Here is a 22,295-nt window from a genome sequence, read left to right as displayed (position 1 = left end):
TCATCTTTGTCTTGCTTTCTGATTAGGTAATGTAACCACCTGTGTTGGGTCTGTCTGAGCTGGAGTCACCTTTTCCCTGCAGCAGCCTGCACAGTGCTGTACTCCGCACTCGTAGCTGGAACAGCACTGATATCACTCCAGTGTTGTGTCTATTGCTGCATAGTGCTGGCACAGCATCAGGACTCCTTCCAAGCCCCCAAGAGCCAGCAGGCTGGGGGTGGGCAAGTGATGGGGAGGGGACATTGCTGGGGCAGCTGACCTAAACCAACCAAAGGGATATTCCATAACACCTGATGTGACACTCAGCAATAAAAGGGGGGGGCTCTCGTGGGGGAGGGGGCTGTTCCTCCTGAACAACCACTACGCGTTTGAGGCCCTGCTTCCCGAACACCGCTCGCTGATGGGAAGTAGAGAATAATTTTTTCTCTCTCTGTGCTTCCGTGCGGACTGATTGCTTCTTTTGTCTCTGTTTTTTCCTCCCATTCCCTTTCCCTTTAATTAAACCTTTCTTATCTCAAACCTCGAGTTCTCTGTGTTGTGTTTTCTCCCCCTTCCTCTTTGAGGAGAGGGGGAGTGAGAGAGCGGTTGTGGTGGAGCTCAGCTGCCCACCTGAGTAAAACCACCACACCACCACCCCTTTGATAGAAATGTGCTTGTCTTAAATGGTCTGAGCCAAACCGGGGCCGTGGCCTCTCGCTGTCCTGTAAGCCGGGTCCCGAGAACGCAGCCACTTTATGCTCACACGTCAATGGGATTGCCTATTCCCACCAATCTTTGGAAGCCAAACTTGCATCAACTATGCCTGTGTCCTTTAATTCTAGTTTTAGCACCCCCTGAAATCCAGTTTAGCAGCCCCACGCACCCTGTCCTGCAAAATCCAAAACGCTGCCGGCCCACAGTGTGTATGTAGCACTGGCACAGCTCTGGGCTGAGAGACACGGGGAGGACCCAAAGCTTGATGTAAATGCTACCTCCACGTAGGAGGCACCAGGAATGCATTTTTCCTAATGGCTGCTCGTATTTTGCACTCACAGTGGTGTTTTTGTTGGTGGTGGTGATGATGTTTGTTTTTTTTTAATCAAACAGGTTAATAATCCAACAGGTCTTTTTCAGCTATGACTGTCCCTTAAGCAGCACCTCGAGATAAGGACTTTGCTTAGGCAATGTGTTCTGATTACAGAGCTGTCTGCCCCAAAGGCCTTCCCCTGGGACTGCTGTACGCAGCCCGTCTGTACCGCCAGCACAGCCCGGTGCTGCTTCTGTTGCCTCAGGATGCAGAGCGCAGGCGATGTACAGAGCTCAGCTTCAGGTCAGCCGGGCGTGCTGCTGTAAAACAGCCCGGCCAAATCCTTACTGCAAATCGTTCAGTGTCAAGCCAAGAGGGAGCAGCGAGGGCTCGCTCTGCCCTGGGCTGACACCAGGCCTGCCAGCAGGAGGGAGCGCGGACCAAGCTGCCAGGAGGGCAGTGCTCACAAACTTACACGTATGCATCAGGAAACAGGGGCTGTGTCTTTCTGTATGACATCAGACCGAGCTAATGCCCCTCTCTGCTTGTTTTCCTACCTTTACTATTTTCCGCAAGTAGTTACCAAAAGATAGTAATAAAAAAAAATCAGACAGAAACAAGGAAACAGATCTTTATAGCTGGACTCAATACTCATAAACATTCCCAGATTTACCTTAAGATCTATACACAGATACAAAAGAGAAAAAAAATAATAAACGAGAGCAGCTCCAAGTTAGCAACACGGAAATACTGTAAAATGTTTCGGTAATGTTAACAGAACCCATACGAGCACAAGGCTGCAGCAGCTGTCCCTCGTGCCTGTGTGGTGTCAGGGCTGTGCAGCTGAGCCTAGGAGATGGATGCAGTAAAGCACGGAGACAGCAGTCGTGAGAGGAAAGCTGGAGCTTTTGAATTAGTTTTAAACTCTACAGCACGCAGCTGTAGTGGCTAATGGTGGGTGCTGATGCTGAACTTGCCCAGGAGACAGAGGGACACTTGAAAGAGAAGAGGGAACAACACCGTGGCTGTGATAAAAATGCTCTCCCCGCTTCTGGTTTAAAAAACAAAATAAAACCAAGCAACCTAACAAGAAAAAACCCTCTCCAAGTGATTGCCAGCATTTCTCTCTCAAAGCTGAGGGCTGGCAATGCCTGAACACCTGCGCTACGTGCAGGGAAGGTCGGCGCTCCTCAGCAGCCCCCCGTCAGTGCTTGAAGTAACCACACCTGGGTTACAGCACCGAGCTGGAAATGATGGCTGCACACTCAGTGCGCCGTTGGGTGACATGAACAGTTTTATTTTATTGCTATTTTACGAGTGCTTCCTTCCCTTCCTGCAGCCCAGCCAGTGCTCGGCTGCTGTTCAATCATTTTCGTTAACAAACCTGTGCCAGAAGAACCAGCTGACCGAGCTTTACAAACCCATAAAAGCATGAAGAAAAAAAAAAAACACACACACAAAAAGGCGAGCTGATAGACATTTTACATTTGCTTCCACATGAATAATTAACACAGACAAAGGCTGTAATGGAAAGGCATTTTATTTTCGCCCAGTAACACCCCTCCCAGTATAACAGAAATAACGGGAAAAGGGAGGGAAAAAAAAAAAAAAAAAAAAAAAACAACAAACAGCCAACAAACCCCATAAGCAATAATGTCACCATGAACATTTGCAGCTTCAGGTCCTGTAGGTGTGAGAGCTGCAGCAAGGCTCTGCTTGCTCCCTCCGTCGCAGCAGCGAGGATCAGCTGGGGTTGAATCCTCCACAACAGGGGTCAGAGATGAAACAAGACCGACACTGCCGGCGGCATTTTTAACTCCTTGGGTCTCCCAGGATCCATCTGAACAGGCTGTGGGCATATTAACGAAGCTAGAAAAGTAACGAGATGGTAAAAATTCCCAGAAGGGAGCTCGCTGTGCTGGTCCCACCTTCCTTTCGGCAATAATTCACTCTAAAATGCCTATGGGGCGCAAACTGCCTGGAGGGGCCAAAAGCAGTAACTCTAATAAAGGTAACAGCCAACACACATATAAATAGGACTCGTTTTCTTTTTAAAACACCACGGGAAGCTCGGTTCCCACTGCATGATTGATGGAGACTCCCTACACGTTAATAAATATATTACACCTATTTACAGGCTCCCGCTTTCGAAGCTCAGAGCAGGGCCGGGACGTGCAGGCGGGCGACAGGAGGGGACCGGGGATGCCAGCGCAAGCAGCGAGGTGGAAAGCTGAAAACAGCAGCGAGATGGAAAGCTCAGAGCAGCCCTTGCTCCCTGCAGAGAGGCAGAAAGCACGCGAGGTGAGCTCCCCCTCCATGCTACCCCTGCGCAGCTGCCCGGAGGCTCAGCCGCTGCCCCATAGCGCTGCCGAGGCGGAGGGGCCTTGGCACGTCCTGGGGCATTGCTCGGGATTTCTTGGTCCTTGCTGCCAGCTCTGCGATGCCCGAAACCCTTCTCGAAGGGGAAGATAAGCTGCCGGGCTAAGAGGCTTGAAGATGCCGAAGAAAAGGATGGGGGAGCTCGGAGTGAGACGTCACGCGCTTCTGTCGGCCTAGCTCTCCCGGTGCACGCTGCAGCAAACCCGAGGCCTGGTTTTGGCACAGAAATGAGAGAAAGTGCTGATGGGGCTGAGATCAGGCGGCCCTTCCAGCAGCATCAGGGCCCTTTCAAGCTGTCCCTGCAATCCTACGTCCTTACCCTCCCACGCCAAGCGCTTCCAGAGGCACCCCAGAAAGGCCCTGACACCCGACCTTACACGGGGCAGCTGAAGAGGGTGAGCTGGCCCTGGCCTTTCCCGTTCAGATTGGGTCAGAAAGATGCTAAAACGTTATTTCAATCAGCTCTGCGTACGCACAATCCTCGTTTTCCGTTCAGAGAAAAAGAAGGAGGGACGAATCTGTGGGAAGGCTTAAGGAGACTTTCGCCTGTGCTTTTCGAATCACCGTGGATATACACGAGTGGCTGCTCCAAAGGCTGCAACATTACATGCGAATAGACATTTGGGGAAAGGGAAGGGAAAGGGAAGGGGATGGGAAAGAGGATGGGGAAAGGGGAATCATCCTCCCCAGGGCAGCAGCAGCGCACGGCGCCACGCCAGGGCTGACGGGGCCGTCTGCCTCCCCCCGGGCTCCCAAACGCACCAGGAGGATTTGTTTTGGTGAATGCACCATCCAAATCACATCGGGTTAAATCCGGTCCCAGCTACTTTGGAGCAGTTCTGAGGTATCTCTCATTAATCCTTAGTATAGAAATGTTAATAAATAGATCTGAAACTTTTTTTTTTTCTGCTATGTCACTCTATAATACACTGCTATATAGATATTAAATACGCCTCAGGGTATTAAAAAATTTATGAAAAAAGTTACAGTAGTTGATTTTCAAGTATTAATAACTTGGCTATATTAGCTTGTTTTTAAATACCAAAACGATCCGGCCCCAAATCATAGACTAAACTCCGTCTACGCCTGCATTTAAAAAAAAAAAGTACTTTGAAAATTAAAAAAAAAGTGCAAAAAAAGCATGTGATGTCAGTTAGCAGTGTACCACCGTTGGGACTTCTAACCAACTAGTCTAGCATTCTTCTGTGAGTAAATTAAAAAGGGAAAAAGAAAGAAAAAAAGGGATGAGGGGGGAACAGAGCGACTGCTCCCAATCTGAGACAGCGCCGTCCCAAATTTCAGCAGAATCCTAATTTTTACAGCCAAGTTATAAACCCCAGAAAAAATGGGGATACCAGTGGATATGCTGTCAGACATAACGATAGCAGTATTTGCGTGCTCCACTATAATACAAATGTACACCTTCACCCACCCTCTCCTCTGAGGAACCACGTGAACAACTTGACAGGTTTCCAGTTGAGAAGCCTCCCTTATTTCCTCCCCACACGCTGTACAACTGTCTGCTACTAAAATTTACTAGTATTCATCATTGTACATTCGAGACAGAACGTGAACCACTAAAACCTGCTCAGGAGACGCTCAGAAGAACACTAAGGCTTAAGAAGTAGAGCAGCTCAGGGGAACAGCCGGCCGCACAGGCAGACAGCTGTCACGTTATTTTGCCCCAGTACACAGACTGTGAGGTCCTGGGCTGGGCCCTGATCTCAGAGCAACAGAAATGGTTCAAAGAAAGACAATTTGAACCATAATTGCTCATGCTAGGTGCCTGGTGTGCGAGTTGACTCCTTGTTTTTCAATCTAGGATGTGAGCATTACTAGCCTGGTAATGCCAATATGACTTACTGTTTGCTACCGTGCTAACACTGACACTTTGTTAGGTTTGGTTCTCCATCAAACATGTTTTAGCTCATCTCCTGAAAAATGATTCAAAGAGTGGTTAAAAAAAAAAAAGGACTGAAAGCAAGAAAAAGCTTTCTAGTTTCAATGCACACGTACAAAAGAGGCAACAATTTCAAACTATTGATTTTCTTCCAGTGCTGACCCATTGCATCCCATTCTGTACAGATAAAAACAGCCTTCTGTGTCTCTGGAAAGCATTGGAGTAGGAAATCCTGTGATCTAATGCAAATTCAGGCCTGTCAAGTGAAACGAAGCAACGGAGTGAGAATCCAGTTTTCGTGACCTTTCTTATGGACGATGACCTCATGAAGACAAAAGCAAAGCAAAAGGCACAAGGCTCAGATCTCATTGATAGTCCTTTCAGAGGGGCAGTATTCAGAGGTTCCTGGCGAGGACATGTAGAAGGACTGCGTTTTCCTTTTTAACCTGGCTCGCTTGTTGGCCAGAGAGAGGCTGCGCCGGCTTGAATTGATGATTTCTGAAATAAACTTCTTGCAGTCCACGCACACCTCCATCGTGCTCCAGTCCTCCATTAATTCTTTGGGAAACTGCAGCTCTTCATTGGACTTATCCACGGATTTGGACCTTGAGGCCAACCTGAAAGGCAAAAGAGCAGGACTCATCTCACTATTTAGCAGCATGGCAGTGGGCACCCAGGGATGCCTTCAGGAAACAGCCAAGACAGAATGGTCTGGACTCCAGTTATCCTTTTTCCTATCCCAAAAATGACACCAGGAAAGCAAACACTACAGAGGATGGCTTTGGCCTGGTTCAGCAAGATTGTAGGGTCACTAACTGAAGGTATGTGTAAAGTTTACCTTTTAAAGAACAAAATGCTTGAGTGGAAGGGCCCTGCCCCAGCCACTTGCCCCAGCTCCCGGCCCCAGCAGGGCCACCCAGAGCAGGGTGCCCAGCACCACAGCCAGGCGGCTTCCGAAGGCCTCCATGAGGAGACCCCACGGCCCCTCTGGGCAGCCTGTGCCAGTGCTCAGCCACCCACACAGCACACAAGGGCAGCCTGGGGCTCAGAGCCTGTTCCCCCTGCCTCCTGTCCTGGTGCTGGGCACCACTGCAAAGAGCCTGGCTCCATCTTCATTGCACCCTCCCTTTGGATATTTATAGACATTGATGAGATCCCACCCTGAGCCTCCTCTTCTAAGCTACAACGTCCCAGAGGTACTACAGAAACAACAGTTGTCCCCGTGTCATGTTGTTTGTCACCTGTAGCGTGAAAAGGTTTTAAAACACACTGTTAATATTGTTGTTTCTGGTAGTCAAAGAAGTAAATAGAGAAACAAGGATTTCAGAAGGCTTCAGAAAGGTTACTTAAAAGCATTAGAAACATTTAAAACTATGAGACAAGCAGAAAGTGTCTTAGTGATTTATAACTCAAGATGAAAGACTTGGTAGGCTCTTTCAATACACACATATGAGTTAGGGTTGATCCTCACCTGGGCATGCTCCGCAGTGATCGGTGGTGACTGGTGGAGGGTTTCTCCGGCCTCATAAAGCTTTCTCCTCTTTGCAAGGTAGAAGGTCCCAGTGAGAAAATGGGGAGAGTAGAGTATGGCTTTGATGGCAATCGCATCTGTTGAGAACAGCAGGAGGAACATGCAGTATTATTACCAAAGATCACAGCTTTTCAGAACTGGGCAATCCATGAATTTGTTTACTTACTTTTTTGCAGCACTGTGAGCATACGGGCCTGCATAGGAAAATGAAAGCATGAATCATTTAATTGGGCAAAACTTTATTTAAATAAAGAAAAATGAATAAATATCCCAACCCCTTAAACAAACATTTTTATTTTTAAAGCTTCTAAAGAACTACACCTCCAAAAAAAGGAAAGAAAAGGAACTGTTTTTCCTCTAAAGAAACATCCTTTGGTAACTGATGCAATAAATCAGTGATTCCATAGATCTTCAGACTTACTGTCTTACTGTTCAAAAATTCCCGTTTCTTTCACTTCTGGCCAAGAGTTTCAGTCCAAAGAAGCAAGACTGACACTTAGGAAAGATCTGTTTTAGTATACTTTTTTTGCTGGTTTGTTTTTAAATTTTCACTGTTATAGAAATTAAAGCAATCAGCAGTGTGCAGCAGAAACATTTGGGGGTATCTAAGGTACAAACCCATATTTTTCACTCTGAAATGGTACTTATTTATTAACAGATATTAAATATTTACCTTTTACAGAACTGACAAGTGTAAGACCAGGTAAAGAAAGAAAACCTTCTTGTTCGACAGCAAAAGCAGAGCTAGAAGAAGAACAGAGAGTTCACAATGTTAGACAAAATCCCACACAACAATGATCTTATCCAACAGCTGCCATTAGTGAGACCGGAGCTGCAATACTACATCCAATTCTGTGGTCCATATTTCCAAGAGTGTCAGGAAAAGTGTCATGGTTTTGTCTGGGACAGAGCCTTTCTTTTTTCTTTTTCCTTTTTTTTTTTTTTTTTTCCACAGAGGCTCACACAATGCTGTCTTTTGTATTTTTGGTGAAAACAGTGGTGATAGCACAGGGATGTTTCAGTTGCTGCAGAGCAGTGCTTGCACAGAGCCAAGGACCTTTCTGCTCCTTGTGCTGCCCTGCCTGCGACCAGGCTGGGGGTGCACCAGGAGCAGGAGGGGACACAGCCAGGACAGCTGTCCCACAGCCAGGGGCTGTCCCACACCGTGTGGGGTCATGCTCACAAATAACAGCTGGGGGAAAGGAGGAGGAAGGGCGGACACTGGGAGTGATGGTGTTTGTCTTCCCAAGAAGCCATTAGGTGTGATGAGCCCTGCTTTCCTGGGAGTGGCTGAACACCTGCCTGCTGATGGGAAGTAGCAAATGAATTCCTGGTCTTGCTTTGCTTGTGTGTACAGCTTTTGCTTTACCTGAACTGCCTTAATCTCAGCCCATGAGTTCCCACACTTTTACCTTTCCAATTCTCCCCCCCGTCCCACCAGGGGAGAGTGAACGAGAGGCTGCATGGTGCTGAGCTGCCCGCCGGGCTAAACCACAGCAGTCCTTTCTGGTGCCCAATGTGGGGCCTGCAGGGCTGAGTCCAGAATTGTATCTTCATGTATTTAGAAATATTCTTTTAATTTCCTACCTAAATTAAATACCTGGCAGTTAATTATTAACTTATTTTCCTCCTCCCTCAGCGTTGTTCATATCAGTGCTATATAAAAGAACAAAACCAAATCAAAACAGAACAGGAAAGTAAAAGTAACAACAGTAACTATTACAACTGAAGAACAGAGGAAAAAAATGGGGACAAATTCAGCCATAAATAAATTTGGGCTGGAAATTATTCCTAACCATCCAAGTCAAGTTCTGGAATATTAGGTAGTTGCCTGTGATAAGATTTGATGATTTTCTTCCAATCTTACGTTACTGAAAACTAGAGAAAGTCCAGGAATGAGCTATTATAGCTATCATACTTGAGGAAAACTGGTTTTATAGTCCCGTATGTTTAGCTTATTCAAAGGAGGCAGGGATCCCAATAACATTTATAGAAAAAAAAAGGCTTTGAACAGAGAAAATGGTCTTCTGTCAAACAGATAACGACATACTGGAATCAAAAGACTGGATCCTTTTTTTTTTTTTTGTGGAAAACAAAACAAACCAACCAAACAAAGCCACCACCACAAAAACAACAGTTAAGAGACAGAAATCACTATATGCCAGACTGGAAGCTGTAGGAGACTATATTTAAAAGGGAACTCCATTACTGAAGTATTAACAACCAGGTACAAGGAGAGAGACACTGGCCAATTTACAAGAATTTTACTGAAACTGCTTTGCAGCAAAGTTGGGAAGAAATCACATTTGGGACTTATATTTAGGATTGTTTTGGCTTTCACATACTTGCAGTTCTTTAGTGTGCTTTAAAGTAATACTGCAGAAGACATGGAGGCAGAAGACACCTTAGTGAAGTTTAAACATACAGTTACAGATGTGCTCTGATCATTGCAAAACCTGCTGCATTTTTATAGAAGATATAAACAAATTAGGTATTTCTGATAAAAGTTTTGAAGTTTCTGTATATAACTCAAGGAAGCTGACCCATCTGTTATACACTATTCATCAGTGGGTAGCAACTTTTCTCCAGTCCAGGGAAGGAAGCAATGGCAAGCCTTGATGCCAGCACCCAGCTTTCTATCGGCTGGAACGTGCACAGGGGAGGCTTGTGTGACCAACCTCCCTCCAAAAGCTTGGGCACCTCTGTGGACTCAGCCATACCTTTCCTTTTTTGAGAGCAGTGTAGACATCTTTATACTGCTGGTACTTTTCCAGCTCTGCCTTCACCAGCACCTGACGGATGTGCATGACTTCCTCCACCGTCAGAGCCAGACATTCCACCGGGTAACAGAACTCCTCCTGGAAGCCAAAAAACACATATGAACTCAAAGCCAAGTTGCTTCTTCCAAATTCCAACCTAGACAACCAACCACCTGGTTAGTAGCTCCAGAAACAGAGGGTTTCTCCCTTTAAACTGGAATAGCACTGGCTCATTCGTGGGCATCACACGAGTTTCAAACTGTTTGAGACTCCTCAGGTGTGATCTACATGGTCTGATGCTCAGCCCTCACAACAATTACAGTTTCCTTTGTTTTTCCTCCTCAAGCCACTTGACCATTTGTCTTTTCTTATGAAGATTATTTTAACAAATCAGTGTTCAGGTTTATAATTTGAAAAGGAAAAGGTAATTTGGCACATGATATTCATTTTAAGGATTGTTGAAGACGCACAATTTCCCTGAGACTTTGTGGTGCCCAGAGTGGCCAAGGAAAGTTGTTAGTTGCCCCTTCTAGCAGAATTTTTTATTCAGTGGTACCACATTTCGGCGCTCACATGAGCAGGCCTACAAAAAGTCGAGGCAGTTCAGGCAGAAAGGCTCTCCTCTCTACCCCTAGAAAGTAACAACGGCAAGTTAGGCTTTATGGAAAGAATAATCTTCAAACATAAAGCATGAGAATTGGTTACCCCGTGTTGAATTACTAATGGAAGAGGATCGAATAGAGAATAAAACCCCAACAACCACAAATGACCCATCTGCAAAATTTCTGCATATTCAGTATTACAGCGCGCTGGAGAATATTGAGTAGAGAGCGCCTGAATTTGGTACCAGAGAATAAAAAGCACCAACCCAATTTGTAATCCAGCCCTGTAGTTGATTATACAGTTCCAACAGAAAGACAGAAACCTCTGTGGGAATTCCCATCGCTTTATGCTTGGTGAAACCTTTTCAGTCCGCCCAGAGGGGCTACTGTGTGGCAATGACAATGACATCTAATGCCTTCTGAATAAAGGAAGGAAATTTCTCCTGCAAGTACAAAGACATGGCTGACAGTCTGGAGATCTAATTTATAAATTGAAGCCGTGATTCAGATTAATTGTGCAATGCTCGATTTGCTTGTATTCAGAGCGCTGTTCTGTCTTTCCATTAGATTAAAAGGAAAATTTTTCTACGTTGCAGACCTGGCAAACATTAGCATTTAGGAACCACCACATTTTTAAAAACTGTTGTCTTACCTATCTAGAAAGGGAACACAAAGAAACTTCACTCTGTTTAAGGTACCCCACAAAAGACTAGAATTGAGTTAACTTTGTTAGATTTGCCAGCTCAATCTTTGGGGCGTATAATCGCTCGTTTTCCGGAAAGAACAAACTATGTCACAAGCAACCGCAATTTGCTCGGAGGTGTAACACAGCCCAGCCAAACAAAATGACTTGTGCTCATTAGGAGGAACTTCCCAGCTATCAGCATTTCAACTCGGGGTCCTTCCCATAGCAACTGCCTCGCTACAGAGAAAAGCACGGCCGCCGGCCGGGGCGAGACGGGAGAGGAAGTGGGTGGGAAAGCAGGGTGCGCACAATGCCAGCCAAAGACCTCAGTTCTGCATCGTGGGAGACTGGGAAACTGTCTGTAGTGAATGAGGCGGACTGAATGCTTCCGATCAATCAGAGCTTTAAGTCCTTTAGAAATAGGTTTCTTACTTGAAGGCACTTCCTTCCCCCTCATGAGCGCCCACTCCTTTAATTTATAGGACGATGATGTCAGTGAGTATTGCTCCTTTGAAGACAGGCTGTAGATCTACTATAGGTGTAGAGCAGCTACTAGGGGAATAGGGTGGCTCTGCTGTGGTACCAATCAAAAATGATCACTGCTTCGGCAAATAGAAATAGCTAGCAGGCAACAGGGGAAACATAGAAAAATGTTCACAAGTTTAAATGCTAATGTTTTAATTCCAGAGGTTACACAAGGACAACAAAATGTTAATGCAACATTAAATGAAAGATAAATATTATGCTGATTTCAGAAAACTGCTTGATTTTTTTTTCCCCTTTTCGGAATAGAAATAAGTACACAAGAAAATCTTTTATTTCAACGCTAGCTCTAAGGCACTGAAATTAATTAAAATTACACTAAGCACTGACTAAACTTCATTAAACAACGATGCTTTGGAGTTATTGCTCAAACTTCAACAATAATCTACACCCAAGTTAGGCAGCTCCAAACCAGAGAACTTTAGTTCTCTGCAACACTTACAGACAACAGAACATACTAAAGACAAACTGTGGCTTGAATTGTACTCAGTACTTGTTTTAATATTAAAGGTGATCAGTATTCTTATTTTCAAAGGAAAAAAAATTACTTAAAACACTAATTGGAACTTGGAGTTTCCAGGATCTTCATGAGAATTGGCTTTACACTTGGACTGTGCAGTCATTATATACACCACAATAGCTTAATGTGTATATGTGTAACTAACTTTTTTTTTTTTTGTTTTTTTACTCAGGAAAAACAAGTTGTAAGAATTATATACTCATTATGTGAAATAAAGTGCTTTGTAGGTCATTCTCAGCATGCACACACCTAATAGGTCCTTATGACTTTTTTTTTTTTTTTTAAACTAATATATTCCTTGTAAAATTTCTCATTAAAATGTGTCACTAGGCAATCAAATGGGCTGCACTAATAAATTGCAATATGAACATGTGCCGGATTGGCCTCTAAATTCTGCAATTAATGGTTAATCACGCACTCTAAACTCTCACTGATGTTGCAGACTAAATGTTTCTAAGAAGCTCAGCTGGATATCTCAAGTATAAACTCTCCTGCAGAAGGTTTCCCATTCTGACTTATTGGTTGGGACAAGAAGAAAAAGAAGGATAAATTGAAATTTTTCACGTTTGATTCTACATAGGGGTAGATGAATCAGTTTTTCTTGTTAGTCAGTTTGCCTTCCCTGGTACACAGCTATTAGTTATGCTGCAAGTTCTGATACATAAGTGTGCTGAGGACCAAAACCGTATGTAGGTTTTCAAGTAAAACAGATTGCAAATGCCCTTCCATTCTACATAGTATAACTTGTTAGAAACACAAGAGCTTATTCTTTTCAACAGTCCAAGGATTACAATAGTTTTGCTGGGCTTTTGCTGCAGGATCTTCATGTGCTGTAATATTTAAGGTCTGTCCCATTGATAATCTTGTGATGTTGCATTTTTAGTTTGCTGTCCTTTCAGAACTGATTTCTTTTTCCCCGTGAGGTGATTGAAGACACACAAATATCCTACACACATTGAAATCAACGTCAATCAGGTGCAATGTCCCAGCCTAAGCTTTAATTCTTGCCACAGCTTAGGAAGTGCTCCCCTAAGAGGGAACATGCTGGTGAAGGTGATTTCCAAAGCCAGCAAAAAGAGGCAAACCTTTGCGGGTTTCCACCTGCTGGCAAAAGCTCTCTCACAGAGATAGTACATAGCCCCTGCCACCCCACACATGGCTGCTTCAACGGGATGAGAGCTGAGCAGAGAAGCTGTTTGCATAGTTGAAAAAAGTGGTCTGAAAGTCATCCTTGGAAATAAACTCGTTATCCTAGGAACCTGAACAATAGATAGGAAGCAGAGAAGCGAATGCTGTGTATAAATGAAATCATTAACTTTGGTCCTCTGGGTCATGAAAAATAATAACGACGATGATGATTAAAAAAAAAAAAAGCAAACAAACTACAAAGACATTCATATGTACATCTCAGGACACTGGCTTCATCTCACTGATTAAGCACCAAGTCAGCTCGCTGCAGCAAGCACACCACCAGGGCGATCCCCCCAAAACTCACTGAGCTGCCCTGCCTTTCCACGTAGCACTGGTAGGGTGACATATCAGAAGGATGATATTTGGCGTTTTTCCAAATTTGTTTCCCTTCCCCACCTACTTAGCTCTAACTCCTTCTGTCTGATGAGATGCCAGTTCACAAAACCATAGTTAGTATGCAAGACAGACCAGTTTCTTGCTAATCCTGCTAAGAGACAGTAGGAAACTCCTGCCTGTTTTCACTGGTATTGAGAGCTATTTATTGGCGAGGCCTCTTTCACCTTGAAGAGGAACTGCAGTCACAGGAGCAGCTGATAAGAAATGAAACTCCATCAGTCCTGGAGGAAGGGACGAAGAAGTATGAAGTCAAATAAAAAGTAAGTAATGTTCTGCAGGCATTGCGAGGCATTCAGGGAAGGAACTGCAACGTTACGTAGGCAGCACTTGGCGCAGCCACTGAACGGAGCGGGCATCCTCCGGGGAAGGAAAAACTCTGCAGCAAGCCAACGCGTGTAACTGGGACAGTGCCACCATATCAGAAACCATCTACCAAAACTAAAAACAAAAGTCTTGTGGGAGTTGTCTGTCACACCCTAGAGGGCACTATTGCCAAGTTAAAGAATTCACTCTCCAGGCATCAAATAAAAATAGGTTCTTATTAAAGGAGCGTCATTTCTGTACTGCTTTCCCTTCTTTCTCGCTTCGTAGCCAAAACCCAGCTAGGTGACAGTTCTTCAGAGATCAAAAAAAAAATCAAGCAGAAAAGAAACTAGTAAAAATCCTTCCCATCTGTTCCCACATTTGCCTGACTTATCTAAAGTCTTTTCCTCCCTCTTCCTTTAATATTTTTAAGCAGGAGTGGAACAATTGAATTAAATGTTCTTTAGTGGTTTTATTTCTGGTATTATCTTTCTAGGCATATGTCAGTAACCATATGCCTAGAAATAGGTATATACAAGAAAATACATACGTGGCTAAAAAGCTTCTATTAAGAACTTGTTTCACCTATTTAAAATAACAGCCTCACAAATTAGATTTTTAAGTTGCATGATCCCCCCAAATACATGAGATGAGATCAGTATTACGATGTACCATATTTAGATACCTTAAAAATGTGATGGAGCAGATACCTCACTATAATAATAGAAGATGCTTTCTTCCCTCCTGCCTTAAAACAGTATATACATGAATGACTTTGGACCTGCCAGAAAATAAGCCCTGTGCTTCCCCATATAGTGAGTGCAGCAGGCAAGGATGGAGCAATCCACTTTGTACAACAGCATCTTCAAACACGTGGTGGAGGAACCTTCCAACTTGGTTCTGGTGCAGCATGCTACACTCCGAGTTCATTTCAGCAGAAGTCTACTTGTGTTTAGTGTTTATCAATACGCTACCACTTGAACTTCACCTTGAACAAGAAACTACATTCTTGTGGAAGGATATAATAAAGAAAATCCAGCAGACCTTCTGAAATGAAGAGGAGGAAGCATGTGGTGGGAATATTTGGAGATTATTTTCTTGTTACAGTTTAATTTCTTCAACTAATAAGTTCAGATCCCAGCTACCATTGCTCAGGCCAACAAGAACACTCTTCAAAACCCACTAATACAACTGCTCTAGAAGACAGGGTGAGTGAATATTCCCTTCCTTTCAAAACCAGGATGTGTTTATTGATTTCTCTATTCACCAGCACCTCATGGGGCATACTTCAAAACCCTGCTGGTAGGAAAAGAGACGAAGAACATATCCTGCATGAAATTACAAAGCACTAATCAGTATGTCGGCATAAAAGAACCAGGATTTCATACCCTTTGCTGCTTATACTCTGTTGGAAAACAGCTCTCAATTAAAGCTAATTGATCAAATGCACTGTACTTTCTTTTCAAGTAGTAACATAGTTTTTTTGCCTCAGTGACTTTAACAAAGCAACACAGAGAAACCTTGATTTGGATTACTGAAAGGACTTTCACATGTATAAACATTAACCACACAAGTTCTTAGGACGGGAAGAAAAGAAACCATTCCATTCATTCAGCCATTAACTAAAATACTATCAACAGATTAAAAAAAAAAAAAGAAAAAGAAAAAAATAACATTAAAAAAAATAATCCAGAGCTTTGGAGTCATCTCTATTCAGATTGAAAATCAGTAAGGTGAAGTTTGCCTGTGTTGGTAATATTTTGAAATAAAAGCAAGGCACATGGCGTTACCCAGAGTCCTAATCAAAGTGCACACATTTTTTGAGGCACCTATACCCGGGATTTTGGATCAAAATGATAGAGAGAGAGAAAGTTCAAATCTTGATTTCAAAACGTCTTTAGTAGCCAAAGTAGTTTCTGAATTCAGGAGTTTTCTTTGAGTCAAGTTCTAATCACACTGAAGCCAAGTTTTAATTTTCATTATACTCTTAGAATGCCTCTTTTTCTCTCTCCTACCACCCACTCCACTTACAAGTGATCTGGAGCTCTGTTTTGAAGGTGGTAGAAACTGTCTCACATTGGTTGGCGTTTCCTTTTCGATGGAGTGTCGTCTCTGAGGCGGCTGCCGTCTCTCTGGCTGTGGCGTAGATGATATGGGCAAGAACTTTGGAGGCGCTGAAGATTCAACCGGTATAAAAAAAATCAGTTCTCTGAAGACAGACTGCTGGATAACATTGCTCAGTACTTGAAACAAACATTGATTTACTAGGATTTCTACTACTGGTGGCTCAAGTTACACATACACACTCAGATCATCTTCACTTGCACTCAGTAATCACATTTGATCGATTCAGCTCATTCTAGGGTTCATCTTTACAGATTTATTCCATTAATGTTCAATTTAAGCTTCCAATAAAAACTTCAAGCAAAGTTCACGTAACAGAAGGCAACAAAGTGTGTAAAAGCAGTCGCTGAGCTCCCTAATCAAAACTTACTCTTTCTGCTGCTGGTGCCTTCCTGAGAGGGGTCTTCCACTTGCGAGGGGGAGATGCTGCTGCTACTTGTTGATTTATGCACTGATTCCTCCTGTGTGGAAAGAGAAAAAAACTAGAATTCCTCAGAAATTGTTTTTTCTTCTCTTACTGCTTCTTAGCACACAGAAATCTCAAGCTATCAAAGGAATTTTACAATGTTAAATAACTCACAGTCCTGGAAGAAGTCCCAAGCTAAATGTTGACTCTACACAGCACTGCATAACTTCCTAAGCTCAACTTTTTCATAAACTGGAATAAATGGTATGTGATTGGAATTCAGTGTATTTAAGCACTGCATGTAATGTTAGGATCAAAAGGGAGGTGCATGAATCCACTGTAACCTGTCACTATTCCACCAGTAACTGCTCATTGTACTCAAGGCCTTCTAAGGATTTGTTAACTACAGGAGACACATTAAACCAACTTTGTGTCTCACATTAGTAAGGAACCAGCACTCAGATTTCTCTGGTCTTCAAAGGAATGAGAGAGGTCCTCATACAAGTGACTCAGATAAACAGAAATGAATCTGATCTCCCCTGAACTGTTCCCTAATTCCTAATCTTGGTGCATTTCTCTCCTTTCTTCTGTATTTAAAGGAACTCTTATTCATTATCTGTTTCATCACAACAGCCAAGAGCAAGTCCTGCACGATGAATGAAAGGCTTCGACTAACATCCTTCAGCTATCTAACACAGCATGCCTCCAAAATTAACAAATCCTTTCACCCCAAACCTCTGTCTTCGGCCACCAGATACTAGGAAGATACAGACCATCACAGGAGCCTCCCAAAGGAACGGAGTTGAAGGGCTGATCGTGAATGCTGTTTAGCTCTAATGTGAATGCTTTTAACTGAGGAGATTCACATCGTTTAAGATGTCAAGATTTACTGATCGAACAAGTGACCTGCTCTAAAATCCAGCATGCGGCTGAGCCTCTCTCTCATGGATTTCTTTAGTTACTCAAACTGCAGGCAGGAAAACCCCCACTCACTGAAAAAGGAGCCTTTGGTAGCAGCAAGTCAGAACAGCAAAGCCGGCAGGGTCACCTCAATGGACACCGTGCACCACAGGACAGGGGCACTTATAAATTCCCACCAGGTGATCTGTACTTTGTGCTTAGCCCAAGGGCACGGATGCTCTGTATGCAAGGATACTGTGATGTATGCTTTTCCAGTGTGCATGCCTCAACACAACAGTCTGCAAAGGGACCCCAACCAGCTCAGCTCCCAGAACAATACATTCACTTTAACATACCCAACGTGCTCCTTCCAAGTGTTTGAGGTAGGAAGACTGTAAGAAATTTTGAATAGCGTATTTAATTACAACAGCTGTTGTGTTTCCAGAAACCAGCAGAATTTAGCTACGGAGCCAGCTCAGAGATATTTGCAGACCTCGGGTTCACACCGCATGGTTGCCCTAAGAGACCACTGCAGAACTTACGGGACAACTGGATGCAACCTTCTCTAGGTGTGGTCCAACAGAGCTCACAAGTCTGAAGTTAAACATGTAAATTTTGTGACGGAGAATAACCCCTGTACAAAGTGAATCATTGAACTATTCACTCTCTAGGAGTCAAATCCATTACTTTTCCATTGCATGAGTAGCTAAAAAGCTCAGATGAAGAACTAAGTGAGCTGTCAATCAAAAACCATAACCACGCTGCTCTGCTGCTTATTTCTATGAATGAAGAGCAGCCAGCACTTCGGAGAGAATGGAAACCAGGAGTACACTGTTTGAGATATTATCCTACCTGGACAACAGGTATTCCAAGTTTGTCGTTTCTAATTATTTCTGCGCACAAACACATGCAAGGGAAGTGCTATTACTGCCCTGCAGTTTCTCAGACATGGAAAGCTTTTTTTTTTTTTTTTTCGAGAATGAAATCTTGTGCAGGAACCAAATCTTGTGCCAAACCTTCCTACAAGCTTCTTCACATCAATACAGTAACTGTTGACTATTACAGCAGGCAATCAGACACTTTACATGTGAGGTTAGATAACCCCAACATCTGGGATTGTACGCTTCTCCACAGAGAACTAAACAATCAGAATAATCCTGCAGTTTCATTAGCAAGATATTTTCCTAACTGTATCAAAAATTACTATTAACTATTACTATTTATTACTATTATTATTTATTACTATTAATCACACCAGGCAGTATGGCACTCCCTGCTCCCCATCCGAAACCATGATTTTAGGGGCAATGAAGAAAAAAGCAAGGACAGAATGTAGGAACGGTTTGTACAATATTCATTCTTGCCAGCAAGTGGTTATAGGGCTGCATCAGACCTTTTCTTTCACCTCTGGCTGGCAATGCAGAGTGTTGGGGTGTAGTCAGAATCACAATACAGCTGTGAGAACAAAGGGGTTGCAGAGGAAAAAAAATGCATCTGCATCTCAGCCCATTTGGAGGTCCATAGCTCAGCAATGCAGATATTTGCAGCCTGTAATTAGGGCATAACAGTCATAATTTAACTCCCAGTGAGTAACTCTAAATAGGTTAAGCCCAACTCAAATTGCAGGCAAAGAGGTGCCCGAGTGGCTTAAAGACAAACAGGACAAAACGCTTGCTCTTCTGTGTGTTACCTATAAAGCAAAAATCAGCAAAAAAAAGACATTTTTACAGAGCAAAGGTCACTTTCGTCAAACATTCTATGTCCCATCCCCTTTGTAAGCTTGGAAGATTTCACCCCAAATCCCTCCAGTAAGTTTATTTACACCACTTCAGTACTGTTCCTGAAACCCAACCAGTACTCTGCTGGGCATCTTAATCATCTGACTTGTTTCACCAGCTACTTCTGTTGACTCAAACCAATAAAGCATCTGTTCTCTGTGACAGCTCGATGTAGCTGATTTATTTTTCAATTTATTTTTTGCTGTATGCCCCAAAGCTTATCCCTTATGATTTTGCTTGCCTACACCATATTCCCTAATCAATAACTATAGTCACACATTTTATTCCCCACCCACAAGAATCACGTAATGTTTCCCTTTACAGAATTTTCTTTTAGTGATTTCTGCTCTTTTTTCCATGTGAAACATCACGCTGCATTAGCTTCAGGATGCACGGACCTCCAAGCCGAGAAGCTCTGAGTTCAAGATCCAACTCTTTCATTGACGAGTCTTAATATTCTTGCATTCTGCCCAGCTTCATTAATATTAACAAAACCTCATATAGCCTCTATTGTAATTTTAAACACTGCTGAGAGATTTCAGAATGCAAATTGCTTTTGCTTTCAGACTAGATGCACCAAATTATGCACCCACACAAGTCACCCACAGGATAACCCCTAACACAAAGAGGGCCAACTTCCCATGGATGAAGAAAGCGTGCAAGAAGATATATTTATCCCCACATTTATTTCTCTCCAGCCTCCTATCTCTCAGCTTAGTTCCAATTGTAAGCTCCCTGTCAGGAAACCCCACCCTCCTGATTTAACAGAGAGAAAGAATCAGGGAAGACTGCCTTCCCCAGGCTAAAATTAGCCTCTTTATTCAAAACCCTGCCTGAATGTGCTTTCCAGACAGCTTAACTTTTAGAAAGGTTCAAAAGCAGTAATATTACTGGTCCAGAAAGCAAAATTCTTTCTTGAGGATATAATACTGGTGCTTCTCGAGGACTACATATAATGTGGCTTTTAAGCTAGAGAGCTTTTTTAATCCGTTCTCCATTTTATGGTTTTTAAAAATCATTATCTCTCCCTTTGAGAGAGAATGGATTCAACATTCTGTCCCCATCTAAGTGGTATTTATTTGTTTCAATCTGTGAAGCATTTGCTGGGTGTTAGTTCCCAAGCCTACATGACAAACTAACCCACTGAATTTGCACTGAACTGCAACCTCTCCAGCATAGCTGATGCTCTTTATTTAACAGCTGGGACAACGAGGCTGGGCTCACATCTAAGGCCTTCAATGACAGCTCCTGCATGGGTGCCAGAAGGATGGATACAAGCCATTTATTTTCCTGCATCATTCCCAAAAGCGTAATTGCTGCATATGCACTGTGGACAGATAATGGGCATTTACAATAAATAAATAAATAGACAGATAGATAAATAAATAAATAAATAAATATTAGGATTAAAGACAAAATCATCATTTAAGCTTTTTAAAGAATACTCTCATTTCTGAGGTCTGATCTAATATTCTTGAAGTTCTGCAGGCTGGCAAAACAGTCATGGAGAATTCATATGACAATCTACACAGACACTTCTTAGGGGATCAGTTCAGCAAATTAAGGAATTAGACTGAATTCTGGCAAACAAGAAGTTGTGTCCTGATGTTTTACCTCTGAATCTGAGCTGTCAAGTTCAGCCAACGTGGGAGCCTTAAGGAGTCTCTTTCGTTGTACTGTCACTTGTGCGGCCCCCTTCTGCTTTCCTTGTGGTGCCAGGCCACCGTTTGCTACAGAGGCATCCACTGATTTTCTTCCAGCCTCTGGCGCAGATACATCTAGCAAAAGAAACAGAACAGTTGGTGCTTGGACCTCGAGTGCTAAACAGAACAATCAACTTTAATTCTGCCTTCTCAGAACTTACTGTCAAGGCAATTCACACAAAAGGGAAAAATACCGTGATAGTTATACGTGTGCAATTATTTTACTCCAGCAATACACTGCTCAGAACTACAGGCAATGGCTTGTGGTACAGAAGCAATATGGAGGAATGAAAGCAGTGGAAAAAGCAGCAGTGCAAAATACTAAAAAACGACCTCAGACTAATCCCAAGCAACTCTAAAAAATAATTCCCATGTTGAAACCAAAAATATTCTTCCTTCAACTTATAGTCTATAATTAACTAAGTATCAGAAGAATGCACAACCGTATCTGGACAAGTGGGTTTCCAGCGAATCTGAAGACAACGCCACACAGAAATTATGAGGTTAAGCATGGAGTAAACCTAGTTATTCCTGCAAGGAGAGAATTACACTTTGTTCTGCAGTATACAGAAATAAATGAGAATGAGCTAAGTAACTAGCAGTCATCAAAAATATGTGCAGTTCCCTGGTTTGCATGGTCATTTGTATTAAAAATATGTCTGCGATGCCAAATCTTCATGTAACAGCAGCAACATGAGGATCCTGTTCTGTTTTCATCTACATGAGTTTTACAAGGATGTAACTCCACCAAATAAATTACTCAGGATTTCTGCCAGTGTGCAATGAAGATGCAGCACTTGTAATGTAAGCCCAGGGTCAGCCGGGCTTAGCCTCGCTTAGCTTACTCATTCAGATAATGACCTAGGCTTTGATATTTTAGGAGGGCTTAGATTTGGTCTGATAATTCAGTTTTATCCCTGTAAACGTAGAAAGTGCACTGTTCCAATCTGAAGAAAATTATGTTGGAGGGAGAAGGAAGAGAAGCTTTTAATCTCCCATTTGCATTGTATGCCTAAGCAGCTGGTCTTTCTACAAATGTGTTTTTCTACACATCTAATTATATGACTCCTTCCCCAGTCTTGTAATAACAAAGCACCTCCAGGTATTTCAGGGTTAGTGTAATGAAGGGTCATTATTCCCATTTTTACACACGGTGACGAGAGGCAGGGACGGCCGAATGACTCGTACCTTAGGTTACCAGGAGGACTACGACAGAGCAATGATACAATCCAGGTATCCCCAGTGCCGACAGCACAAGTACTCACACATCATCTGGAGTCACTTGCATCGCTGCCCTGGCTTAAACAGGCACGGTCACTGCTGCCACAACACAATTTGCACTGAGAAAAGCTGTTCTTGCACTAGGTAAGTTAAAACTGCACAGTGCAGACAAAGCATCTGTGGCAGCAGTAGGTCACTTTTACAATGTTCTCACCGGAGCAGCTATTTAAAAGGAATAATAGGAAGAATAAGTTAAATGAATATATATGTTAAAGAATTAATTAGGTCATTGTTAAATGCTGAAAACAGAGAGAAAGGACAGGGGACGTATTACAGTTCCTCTCTAAA

General features: G+C 43.0%; 1 protein-coding gene across 3 annotated transcripts in view; it reads right to left on the bottom strand.

The window, feature by feature from the left end:
* Positions 1-2,302: 2,302 nt before the first annotated feature.
* SPIRE1 (spire type actin nucleation factor 1) overlaps positions 2,303-22,295 on the bottom strand; it is a 126,128-nt gene continuing 106,135 nt past the window's right edge. The window contains exons 9-17 of one of the 3 annotated variants that reach the window (XM_082752627.1): positions 20,638-20,801; positions 16,310-16,400; positions 15,847-15,989; positions 13,011-13,184; positions 9,537-9,674; positions 7,490-7,560; positions 6,983-7,010; positions 6,757-6,893; positions 2,303-5,902 (exon numbers count right to left, since the gene is read on the bottom strand). In XM_082752627.1, the coding sequence (XP_082608753.1) occupies positions 5,644-5,902; positions 6,757-6,893; positions 6,983-7,010; positions 7,490-7,560; positions 9,537-9,674; positions 13,011-13,184; positions 15,847-15,989; positions 16,310-16,400; positions 20,638-20,801 (1,205 nt within the window). In that variant the 3' untranslated portion in view covers positions 2,303-5,643. Of the gene's footprint in view, positions 5,903-6,756; positions 6,894-6,982; positions 7,011-7,489; positions 7,561-9,536; positions 9,675-12,215; positions 13,185-15,846; positions 15,990-16,309; positions 16,401-20,637; positions 20,802-22,295 lie in introns of those variants that run through there. The other 2 variants (XM_082752628.1, XM_082752629.1) reach the window with 2 other exon arrangements.

The sequence above is a fragment of the Aythya marila genome, assembly GCF_965140915.1.
Source record: "Aythya marila genome assembly, chromosome: 2".
Classification (NCBI taxonomy): domain Eukaryota; kingdom Metazoa; phylum Chordata; class Aves; order Anseriformes; family Anatidae; genus Aythya; species Aythya marila.
The sequence above is the reverse complement of the archived record's forward strand: the minus strand, read 5'-3'. Positions and strand labels throughout refer to the sequence as shown.